General features: G+C 52.9%; 1 protein-coding gene across 1 annotated transcript; it reads left to right on the plus strand.

Moving 5' to 3' along the window:
- Positions 1–3,827: 3,827 nt before the first annotated feature.
- On the plus strand, positions 3,828–12,511 carry LOC308144815 (serine/threonine-protein kinase Sgk1; the record flags this gene model as incomplete). The annotated part of the gene is made up of 13 exons (XM_080516048.1): positions 3,828–3,912; positions 4,401–4,476; positions 5,605–5,677; positions 5,763–5,803; positions 6,793–6,850; positions 7,492–7,575; positions 7,696–7,827; positions 8,910–9,022; positions 9,273–9,396; positions 9,902–9,997; positions 10,079–10,234; positions 10,315–10,404; positions 12,347–12,511. The coding sequence occupies exons 1-13, from the start codon at positions 3,843–3,845 to the stop codon at positions 12,509–12,511; spliced, it is 1,278 nt and encodes a 425-aa protein (XP_080372174.1). The 5' UTR covers positions 3,828–3,842.

Genomic DNA, 12,511 nt, shown 5'->3' on the forward strand with positions numbered 1-12,511 from the left:
TGGTGGGTCTCTGGTCTCCGGGTTCCAGCTCTGGATCTTCAGGTTCCACTGGGACGAGGTTCAGACTGGCGTCAGAACTTTCACTTCCCGCTGAGCGGAATCAGCCGCCGTCAGTCACGCGGGCGAGCAGAGAAATGTAAAGCAGGGCAGCTAAATAAAAGCTGATTAATCCGTCATGTGACCGACGGCGGCGCAGAGGAAGTGAGAGACGCCAGGGGACTGAGAGACGCTGGGGGACTGAGAGACGCCGGGGGACTGAGAGACGCCGGGGGACTGAGAGACGCTGGGGGACTGAGAGACGCTGGGGGACTGAGAGACGCTGGGGGATGGAGAGACGCTGGGGGACTGAGAGACGCCGGGGGACCAGGTCCACCCAGCCCCAGGTCCAGACCAGGTGAGAGACGCTGGGGGACTGAGAGACGCTGGGGGACTGAGAGACGCCGGGGGACTGAGAGACGCTGGGGGACTGAGAGACGCTGGGGGACTGAGAGACGCCGGGGGACCAGGTCCACCCAGCCCCAGGTCCAGACCAGGTGCTGTCTGTCCTCAGGTGCTGCACCTCACTTCCTCTTTCCAAAGCACAGGAAGTCTCACTTCCTCTAAACGGAGCCTGAAGGTCACGTGACCACAGGAGTTCCCCACCGGAGCTGGCGGGACTGAGGCTCCGCCCACAAGAGCAGAAACCCCCTTCCTTCCCCCCGGGGAGCTCAAAGACATTCCGTCCACACCTCACGGCCACGCCGGGGTTTTACCATCTCCACCACTCTGGGAGTTTTTAAAAAATCAACCTGTTATGAGGCTCCTCAAGCTCCGCCCCCCGACGCCCCGCCCCCCGACGCCCCGCCCCCTGCAGCTCGGCTGCATTATGGCAGTTATGTAACTTACAGGTCAGTGGAGCAGCAGGTCTCACTTCTCTGGGTTTACATAAGAAGTGAGTGACGACCTGCACCTCCTGAGGAGGAGCTCCAGTGACTGCTCCCCTACTCCTCCTCTGCTGCTCCTCTGCTGCTCTACTCCTCCTCTACTGCTCCTCCTCTACTGCCCATCCTCTACTGCTCCTCTGCTGCTCCTCCTCTACTGCTCCTCTACTCCTCCTCTGCTGCTCTACTCCTCCTCTACTGCTCCTCCTCTACTCCTCCTCTGCTGCTCTACTCCTCCTCTACTGCTCCTCCTCTACTACTCCTCTGCTGCTCCTTCTCTACTCCTCCTCTGCTGCTCCTCCTCTATTGCTCCTCTACTCCTCCTCTGCTGCTCTGCTCCTCTGCTGCTCCTCCTCTGCTGCTCCCCTACTTATCCTCTACTGCTCCTCTGGTCTTCTACTGCTCCTCCTCCTCTACTCCTCTGCTGTTCCTCTGCTCCTCCTCTGCTCCTCCTCTACTCCTCTGCTCTTCCTCTGCTCCTCCTCCTCTGCTCCTCCTCTACTCCTCCTCTACTCCTCTGCTCCTCCTCTACTCCTGTACTCCTCCTCTACTCCTCTGCTCCTCCTCCTCTGCTCCTCCTCTACTCCACTCCTCCTCTGCTCCTCCTCTACTCCTCTACTCCTGTACTCCTCCTCTACTCCTGTACTCCTCCTCTACTCCTCTGCTCCTCCTCTACTCCTCTGCTCCTCTGCTCCTCTGCTCCTCCTCCTCTGCTCCTCCTCTACTCCACTGCTCCCCCTCTACTCCTCTGCTCCTCCTCTGCTCCTCTGCTCCTCCTCTACTCCACTGCTCCTCCTCTACTCCTCTGCTCCTCCTCCTCTGCTCCTCCTCTACTCCACTGCTCCTCCTCTACTCCTCTGCTCCTCCTCCTCTGCTCCTCCTCTACTCCACTGCTCCTCCTCTACTCCTCTGCTCCTCCTCTACTCCTCTGCTCCTCTGCTCCTCTGCTCGTCCTCCTCTACTCCACTGCTCCTCCTCTACTCCACTGCTCCTCCTCTACTCCACTGCTCCTCCTCTACTCCTCTGCTCCTCCTCTGCAGCCTCAGCAGTCGTGACCAACATTCCTCCAGATCCTCCCAGAAAAAAGAGAAAAGCGAGACTGCAGGGGAAGCAGCAGGAGTGTGTGTGTGTGTGTGTGTGTGTGTGTGTGCGTGTGTGTGTGCGTGTGTGTGTGTGTGTGTGTGTGTCGTGATGTGATGTCAGCTGGAGATTCTCCATTGAGACAAAATGAGGAGGAGGTGGGAGAAAGTCCCCGCTTGTTTCATCCTCTTCATCATCCCTCCTTCCTCCTCCTCTTTGTCATCCCTCCTTCACCCCCCTCCTCTTCCTCCTCCTCCTCCTCTTTGTCATCCCTCCTTCACCCCCCTCCTCTTCCTCCTCCTCCTCCTCTTTGTCATCCCTCCTTCACCCCCCTCCTCTTCCTCCTCCTCTTCATCATCCCTCCTTCCTCCTCCTCTTTGTCATCCCTCCTTCACCCCCCTCCTCTTCCTCCTCCTCCTCCTCCTCTTCATCATCCCTCCTTCCTCCTCCTCTTTGTCATCCCTCCTTCACCCCCCTCCTCTTCCTCCTCCTCCCCCTCCTCCCCCTCCTCCCCCTCCTCCTCCTCCTCGTCCTCCTCTTTGTCATCCCTCCTTCCTCCTCCTCCTCCTCCTGTCAGAAATAGAAGGAGTCGTCAGGAGTTAAATCTTCTTCTCCACAGTCTAGAAACGAGTTAGAGATTCCTCCTCCTGGAGGCGTCGTCTCCTGGAGGAGGCGTCTCCTGGAGGAGTCTTCTCCTGGAGGAGGCGTCTCCTGGAGGAGGCGTCTCTGTAGTGAAACGATTCAACACGTGAGAGTCGTCACGAGAAACAAACACCCTGTTCTTTGTTCTCAACCTTCATATTAAAAAGAGGACGAGGTGGAGAGAGACTGAAACACCGGGTCATAAATATCAACATGTCTGTTCTGCTGGAGGACGAACCTGCAAATGAAACGATTCAACTCGATTCTCATCAAACCTTCTGGTGCAAAATCCTGTCAAATGTACACGAATTCTCCTCCAGCTGATGCATCATGGGAGTTTTTCAAAGCTGTGAGAACCGACTCTTTTTACTGAGTCGAGCTGCAGGAACCGACTCTTCACTGAGTCGAGCTGTAAGAACTGACTCTTCATCGAGTCGAGCTGTAAGAACTGACTCTTCACTGAGTCGAGCTGTAAGAACTGACTCTTCACTGAGTCGAGCTGTAAGAACTGACTCTTCACCGAGTTGAGCTTTAAGAACTGACTCGTTTCACTGAGTTGAGCTGTAAGAACTGATTCTTCACTGAGTCGAGCTGTAAGAACTGACTCTTCACTGAGTCGAACTGTAAGAACTGAGTCTTCACTGAGTCGAGCTGTAAGAACTGACTCTTCACTGAGTCGAGCTTTAAGAACTGATTCTTCACTGAGTCGAGCTGTAAGAACTGATTCTTCACTGAGTCGATCTGTAAGAACTGACTCTTCACCGAATCGAGCTGGAAGAACTGACTCTTCACTGAGTCGAGCTTTAAGAACTGACTCTTCACTGAGTCGAGCTGGAAGAACTGACTCTTCACTGAGTCGAGCTGGAAGAACCGACTCTCGTGACTGAGCCTGAAGTCCACATCTCTGAGAAGGCTGCGGCGGAATCCCGTGACGTCACGCCCCCGGGCGGTTGCTGTGGTGACGCGGTGTGTCGACGCTGCAGCAGTGGGCGGGGCCTCGGAGGACGCACCACGTGGTTGGTATAAATGACTCGCGCTCCGCGGGGCTCGCAGTCGGAGCGGAGCGCTGCAGGAGACAGGAGACAGGAGACAGGAGACAGGAGACAGGACACAGGACACAGGACACAGGAGACAGGACACAGGGGACAACTGAGAGGACATTAACCGGTTCTCCGTGGATCTGGTCTCGTGCTGCTCGCCATGGCGGTGACGGAGGCTGGATGCGACCTGACGTACTGCAGGATGCGGGGAATCGTGTCGGTTCTGACCGGTGAGACTCTTCGATCTCCGCCAATCAATCAATCAATCAATGAATGAAACCTATCGATCGGTGAAACGTTCAGTTCATCCGATAATTGAATAGCATCTTAAATATTTGGAAATTAAAGCGTGACGCGGCTGCGGACTGATAATCGACGCCGGTTTTAATAAGTAATGGGAATTTGTTTGAGAAAAAATAAATTGTTTTAATCCAAAGTGTCGCGATGAGGATGGAAACTGCTTTGTTGGTGTGTGAACTTGTGAATGTGTGAACGTGTGAACGTGTGAACGGGTGAACGGGTGAACCGGTGACCCAGGTGGTTGCGTAACCCGTAAACCCGCAGCAGGTCTGTCCTGTGACGGGGGGGTTTGGAGCTCCAGAGCTGCGGGATTACGGCTCGTTGCTCCACAGACGATGTAAAAAAAAATATTTAAAATTAAAAACCCCCAAAAACCCCTGAACGTTGAGACGGTGTGTGATGAAGACTCTGTCTGCAGCCTTCATCAAGGAGAGGAAGATGGGCCTGAACGACTTCATCCAGAAACTCGTCTCGACGCCGCACATCTGCCAACAGTGAGTCTCATTATTATTATTATTTAAATCTTTTTATTAGTGTTTTAACTTTTTACTTGACCACAGAATGGAGAGAATTAAAAAGGTCCTTCAGTCTAATGCAGGCTGGCATCAGGACGGAGTAACTAACTAAACTAAATCTATGTAGATATTGATGATATAGAACAATAGAGGGGTCTAGGGAGTTCCTGGGTTTCTAGTAATGTTGGATTTATTATTATTGTTATTATTGTTGTTGTCTGATGGAGGGATGAGGGATGAGGCTTCCTGGCTCATTGAGCAGGACTGTTTGTCTCTGAGTCCATTCATGGTCCAAATCCAATCAAGTCCCTGCCGGGAGGACATTCTGGGAACGGACTAATCTGGCTGTGAGAAGGAGGGCAAGGACAGTCTTATGTGAACAGGCTGGTAAGGACTGTCCTGTAACGACTGTCCTGTAAGGACTGTCTTATATGAACAGGCTGGTGAGGACTGTCCTGTAACGACTGTCCTGTAAGGACTGTCTTAAATGAACAGGCTGGGAAGGACAGTTTCATCAGGACAGTCCAGTAAGGACAGTCTCACAAGGACAATTCAGTAATAATAGTATCATAAAGACAGCCCGGTAAGGACAGTCTCATCAGGACAGTTCAGTAAAGACAGTCTGGTAAGGACAGTCCCATAAAGACAGTCCCATAAAGGCAGTTCAGTAAGGACAGTCTCATCAGGACAGTCCGGCAAGGACAGTCTCATAAAAGCAGTTCAGTAAGGACAGTCTCATCAGGACAGTCCGTTAAGAACAGCCCAGTATGGTCAGTCCAGTAAGGTCAGCCCGGTAAGGTCAGTCTCATAAGAAGGGTCGTCTCACGATGAGGCCTGATCCCCTCTAATCCCTCGTCTGTCCCGACACACCTGATCCCAGGATCACCTGCTGGTCCAGGGAACCGGCGGGTCAGGGAAGTGGGTCGGTCCTCGGTCAGTCCTCGGTCCTTGGTCCCTGGTCGGTCCTCAGTCGGTCCTCAGTCGGTCCCCGTGGCCTCCAGAGGCTCCCTGAGGTCCGGGGACGGGGGTCAGGGATTAGTCTGACCCCGACCCGACCGTCTGCCTCCGTCAGCGTCTCAGACGTCCTCACCTCCGTCTCTCTTGCAGCGCCGACGTCAACAACTTCCTGAAGATTGACGAGAATCAGAACGAGGAGAACGAGGGACCTCCGGACAGCCCGGTAAGAAGGAGCCTCTCCGACCCCCGACCCCGGCCTCTGATTGGCCGAAGCTCTGGATTAAATAATCCCTCGTCTTTTCTTCCAGATGTGCCTGAACTCCAGGAGCTCGCTGGCCGAAGACACTCAGTGAGTAATCCTCAGTCACTTGTAGAGACGAGTAATTACTTTGATCTACGGCAGGAGATCAAAGCTCTTTAGTTGAAGTGTTGATACATCGTTAAGAAGTTCTCATTTTTTAACAAAACCTGAACTCTTTTAGAAATTACAACTTCAACAGTGTCATGCTTGGAAAAAGTAGAGAAAAACGCTTCGGTCACATGATGGCGGAAGTTTCTGGAATCTTAAAATGAAAATTAAAAAGGAAATAAATGTGGAAATGTAAAGAAAAATCAATAAGACAGAAAATATACAAAGGAAAACTAAATCCAATACTTCAAAGTTAATGCAGCAGTGCCATCTGGTGGCCGGAACCGGAACTGCTCCACATGACGTCCTTCCAGAAGGTTTGACTCCGGGACAAAAGACAAAGCAGGACAAGCTTTGACAACATGGAATCAGCAAAATATCACTTCCTTTGTTTGTTTTCTGTATTATTGATTTATTTCCTTTTTTATTAATTTTGTCCCTCCTGTGATTCCATAGAAGTCAAATATACAGTCGCTTATTCACATCAGAATAACTCGTCAACATGTAGAAGTCACCAGTAATGCAGACACTGTGACGTCACTGTGACTCACCACACAGGCGACAAGTGCGCCCCCCGGTGGTCAGAGGCGTGTATTGCAGCGGATCTCATGACTTCTTATAGAAGTGTGTTAAATTCTACTGCGCTTAAAGGTTTTTTAACTACGTTTAATGTCAGGAACGGTTAGATTATAATAATAAATATTAAATTAATAGGAAAGAAAACTGCAACTTTCTCAGTTTAGGTTCTGAAATAGTTGTGATCTCAGTACTTCTGCTCTGAAAGTTCATGACGTGGCGGGAATTGTACTCGAGTAGAAGGAAAATGTCAAGTTTTAAGACTGGAGTACTCTGATATCAGTAATCTATTACTTCCAAGGGGAGATGAAAGCTCATGTTGCTTTAATCAGAGTTTGTTTGATCTGTTTCAGGATCAAACCGTGTGACTTCGACTACCTGAAGATCATCGGGAAGGGAAGCTTCGGGAAGGTGAGTGTCCCCCGCTGGGTGTCTGTCCACCTGTCCCCCGCCGGGTGTCTGTCCATCTGTCCCCCGCCGGGTGTCTGTCCATCCGTCCCCCGCCAGGTGTCTGTCCTCCGCCGGGTGTCTGTCCATCTGTCCCCCGCTGGGTGTCTGTCCACCTGTCCTCCTCCAGGTGTCTGTCCATCTGTCCCCTGCCAGGTGTCTGTCCACCTGTCCTCCTCCGGGTGTCTGTCCATCTGTCCCCCGCCAGGTGTCTGTCCCCCGCCAGGTGTCTGTCCGTCTGTCCCCCTCCGGGTGTCTGTCCGTCTGTCCTCCGCCGGGTGTCTGTCCACCTGTCCTCCTCCGGGTGTCTGTCCACCTGTCCCCCTCCAGCTGTCAGTCCACCTGTCCTTCTCCAGGTGTCAGTCCGTCTGTCTTCCTCCAGCTTTCAGTCCGTCTGTCCTCTGCCAGGTGTCTGTCCACCTGTCCTTCGCCAAGTGTCTGTCCATCTGTCCCCCACCAGCTTTCAGTCCACCTGTCCTCCTCCAGTTTCAGTCCACCTGTCCTCCTCCAGGTGTCTGTCCACCCGTCCTCCTCCAGCCGTCTGTCCTCCTCCAGCTGTCTGTCCCCCTGTCCTCCTCCTCCACTCACCTGTCTCTCTCCACCAGGTTCTGCTGGCTCGGCATAAAGAGTCCACCCGGTACTACGCCGTCAAGGTTCTGCAGAAGAAGATCATCCTGAAGAAGAAGGAGGTGAGTGTCTTCAGTGGGTCCCGCCGGGGTCCGTCCCCCGTGAGGACGAAGGACGAGGTCCGGCGGGGCGCCGTCCCGCCAAAATAAGGTGCTGAAGGTGTGTTGTCCCGGTCCCTGCAGCAGAAGCACATCATGGCGGAGCGAAGCGTCCTGATGAAGAACCTCCAGCACCCCTTCCTGGTGGGACTACACTTCTCCTTCCAGACCACCGACAAGCTCTACTTCGTGCTCGACTACGTCAACGGGGGCGAGGTGAGGCTAGCGCCGGGGATTAGCAACGGGGATTAATGGTGTGGATTAACACCGTGGTTTGACGTGTGAATGTGACGGTGTAGACTAACGGCGTGGACTAACAATGTAGATTAACGTGTGAATGTGACGGCGTGGATTAACGGTGTGGCTTAATGCGTGAATGTGACGGCGTGGATTAACAACGTGGATTATCTGTGTGAATGTGACGGCGTGGATTAACGTGTGAATGTGACAGTATGAATGTGACGGCGTGGATTAACAGTGTGAATGTGATGGCGTGGATTAACGGTGTGAATGTGACAGTGTGGATTAACGGCGTGGATTAACAGTGTGAATGTGATGGCGTGGATTAACGGTGTGAATGTGACAGCGTGGATTAACGGCGTGGATTAACAACGTGGATTATCTGTGTGAATGTGACGGCGTGGATTAACGGTGTGGTTTAATGCGTGAATGTGACGGCGTGGATTAAAAACGTGGATTATCTGTGTGAATGTGACGGCGTGGATTAACGTGTGAATGTGACGGTATGAATGTGATGGCGTGGATTAACGGTGTGAATGTGACAGCGTGGATTAACGGCGTGGATTAACAGTGTGAATGTGATGGTGTGGATTAACGTGTGAATGTGACAGCGTGGATTAACAGTGTGAATGTGATGGTGTGAATGTGACGGTGTTAATTGATGGTGTGGATTAACGTGTGAATGTGACGGCGTGGATTAACGGCGTGGATTGACGTGTGAATGTGACGGTGTGGATTAACACCATGGATTAACATGTGAATGTGACTGTGTGGATTAACAATGTTGAATAACGTGTGAATGTGACACCGTGGATTAACACCGTGGATTGACGTGTGAATGTGACGCCGTGGATTAACAATGTTGAATAACGTGTGAATGTGACACCGTGGATTAACACCGTGGATTGACGTGTGAATGTGACGCCGTGGATTAACGTGTGAATGTGACGGTGTGGATTAACACCGTGGATTAACGTGTGAATGTGACGGTGTGGATTAACAATGTTGAATAACGTGTGAATGTGACGTCCTGGATTAACGGCGTTGTGGCCCTGCAGCTGTTCTACCACCTCCAGAGGGAGCGGGTCTTCCTGGAGCCCCGGGCCCGGTTCTACGCCGCCGAGATCGCCAGCGCGCTGGGCTACCTGCACTCCCTGCACATCGTGTACAGGTACTACAAGAGCTCCGGCTCCCTCTGGTGGACACATGGCGACAAGGCAACCCAACAGTTTGATGAAATGAGTGAAGAAACGGAGGGAAAGGAATAAGAGAAGGAGTGTAAAATGAGTGTTAAATGAGTCCAAATTACTCGAGTACTTGAGTGTAAACGTTAAACCAGAACTCAGACTGGTTCAGTGTTTGGGCCAGTGGTTCTTCTTCGGTGGTGGTTAATCGGCAGGACTGACCCGTCCTCCCCTCAGGGACCTGAAGCCGGAGAACATCCTGCTGGACTCGCAGGGACACATCGTCCTCACGGACTTCGGCCTGTGCAAAGAGGGACTGGACCCCAGCGGGACCACCACCACCTTCTGCGGGACGCCGGAGGTACGAGCGCCGTCCCACTTCCTGTTCCCGTCTCCACGGCAACCTCTCCGGCGAAAAACGCTCGGATTGAGGAGAGTTTAGAAAACCATGTCGGTTTCCATGGAGACGGCAGAAACGCTTGTTATTACGGTGACTGTCAAAATAAAACCGCCAAGTTGGATTGTTATTACGGTGACTGTCAAAATAAAACCACCAAGTTGGATTGTTATTACAGTGACTGTCAAAATAAAACCACCAAGTTGGATTGTTATTACGGTGACTGTCAAAATAAAACCACCAAGTTGGATTATTATTATGACGACTGTCAAAATAAAACTACCAAGTTGGATTGTTATTACGGTGACTGTCAAAATAAAACCGCCAAGTTGGATTGTTATTACGGTGACTGTCAAAATAAAACCGCCAAGTTGGATTGTTATTACAGTGACTGTCAAAATAAAACCGCCAAGTTGGATTGTTATTACGATGACTATCAAAATAAAAGTCGCCCCGCCTCCCCCGACAGTACCTGGCGCCCGAGGTGTTGCAGAAGCAGGCGTACGACCGTACGGTGGACTGGTGGTGTCTCGGCTCCGTCCTCTACGAGATGCTCTACGGCCTGGTGAGTTCCCGTGACCTCTGACCTCACACCCCCCCCGGTCTGTCCACAGCACTAACCCCGCCTCCCCCCCCTCCCCCGCAGCCGCCGTTCTACAGCCGCAACACGGCGGAGATGTACAGCAACATCCTGCACAAGGCGCCGCTGCTGAAGCCCAACGTGTCCAACGCCGGCCGCGAGCTGCTGGAGGGACTCCTGCAGAAGGACTGCGCCGCGCGGCTGGGCGCCAAGGACGACTTCGTGAGTACCCGCCATCCCATGATACCGCCCGCCGTCGCCGCGGCAACCGGCTGATCGCTGACGGTTCCCTCTGTCTGCAGCTGGAGCTGAAGCACCACTCCTTCTTCTCCCCCATCAACTGGGACGACCTGATGTCCAAGAAGGTCACGCCCCCCTTCGTCCCCTCAGTGGTACGTCCCAACACTGCGTCCACTCTCTGTGTCCACTGGTCCAACCTCTGTCCTGGTCCAACTATGTGTCTCCTGGTCCAACTCTGTGTCTCCTGGTCCAACTCTGTGTCTCCTGGTCCAACTCTGTGTCCTGGTCCAACTCTGTCTCCTGGTCCAACTATATGTCCACTGGTCTAACTCTGTGTCTCCTGGTCCAACTCTGTGTCTACTGGTCCAACTCTGTGTCCTGGTCCGACCTGTGTCCACTGGTCCAACCTGTGTCTCCTGGTCTAATTCTGTCTCTTGGTCCACTCTCTGTGTCTCCTGGTCCAACTATCTGTCTCCTGGTCCAACTCTGTCTCCTGGTCCAACTATGTGTCTCCTGGTCCAACTCTGTGTCTCCTGGTCTAACTCTGTGTCTCCTGGTCTAACTCTGTCTCCTGGTCCAACTCTGTGTGTCCTGGTCCAACCTGTGTCTCCTGGTCCAACTCTGTGTCTCCTGGTCCAACTCTGTGTCCTGGTCCAACTCTGTCTCCTGGTCCAACTATATGTCCACTGGTCTAACTCTGTCTGCTGGTCCAACTCTGTGTGTCCTGGTCCAACTCTGTCTCCTGGCCCAACTCTGTCTCCTGGCCCAACTCTGTCTCCTGGTCCAACTATGTGTCTCCTGGTCCAACTCTGTGTCCACTGGTCTAACTCTGTGTCTCCTAGTCTAACTCTGTCTCCTGGTCCAACTCTGTGTGTCCTGGTCCAACTCTGTCTCCTGGCCCAACTCTGTCTCCTGGCCCAACTCTGTCTCCTGGCCCAACTCTGTCTCCTGGCCCAACTCTGTCTCCTGGTCCAACTATGTGTCTCCTGGTCCAACTCTGTGTCCACTGGTCTAACTCTGTGTCTCCTAGTCTAACTCTGTCTCCTGGTCCAACTCTGTGTGTCCTGGTCCAACTCTGTCTCCTGGTCCAACTATATGTCCACTGGTCCAATTCTGTGTCTCCTGGTCCAACTATATGTCCACTGGTCTAACTCTGTGTCTCCTGGTCTAACTCTGTGTCTCCTGGTCCAACTCTGTGTCTACTGGTCCAACTCTGTGTCTACTGGTCCAACTCTGTGTCCTGGTCCGACCTGTGTCCACTGGTCCAACCTGTGTCTCCTGGTCTAATTCTGTCTCTTGGTCCACTCTCTGTGTCTCCTGGTCCAACTATCTGTCTCCTGGTCCAACTATGTGTCTCCTGGTCCAACTATGTGTCTCCTGGTCCAACTATGTGTCCACTGGTCTAACTCTGTGTCTCCTGGTCTAACTCTGTCTCCTGGTCCAACTCTGTGTGTCCTGGTCCAACCTGTGTCTCCTGGTCCAACTCTGTGTCTCCTGGTCCAACTCTGTGTCCTGGTCCAACTCTGTCTCCTGGTCCAACTATATGTCCACTGGTCTAACTCTGTCTGCTGGTCCAACTCTGTGTGTCCTGGTCCAACTCTGTCTCCTGGCCCAACTCTGTCTCCTGGCCCAACTCTGTCTCCTGGCCCAACTCTGTGTCTCCTGGTCCAACTATGTGTCCACTGGTCTAACTCTGTGTCTCCTAGTCTAACTCTGTCTCCTGGTCCAACTCTGTGTGTCCTGGTCCAACTCTGTCTCCTGGCCCAACTCTGTCTCCTGGCCCAACTCTGTCTCCTGGCCCAACTCTGTCTCCTGGCCCAACTCTGTCTCCTGGTCCAACTATGTGTCTCCTGGTCCAACTCTGTGTCCACTGGTCTAACTCTGTGTCTCCTAGTCTAACTCTGTCTCCTGGTCCAACTCTGTGTGTCCTGGTCCAACTCTGTCTCCTGGTCCAACTATATGTCCACTGGTCCAATTCTGTGTCTCCTGGTCCAACCTGTGAAATGTTTGAAATCTGTTGGTTTGTGGAAATAAGTTTCAGAATTTGTTTTAATCGTCTGCCCCCCCCCCTCCCCATCACCCCCCCCCCCACAGAGCGGCCCCACCGACCTGCGGCACTTCGACCCAGAGTTCACCCACCTCCCCGTGTCCTCGTCTCTCTGCACCGACAGCCTGAGCGTCACCAGCAGCGTGAAGGAGGCGGCCGGCGCCTTCCCAGGCTTCTCCTACGGACCCCCCCCAGACCACGCCTTCATGTAA

The sequence above is a fragment of the Blennius ocellaris genome (genome assembly GCF_963422515.1).
Source record: "Blennius ocellaris genome assembly, chromosome: 20".
In the NCBI taxonomy this organism is placed as follows: domain Eukaryota; kingdom Metazoa; phylum Chordata; class Actinopteri; order Blenniiformes; family Blenniidae; genus Blennius; species Blennius ocellaris.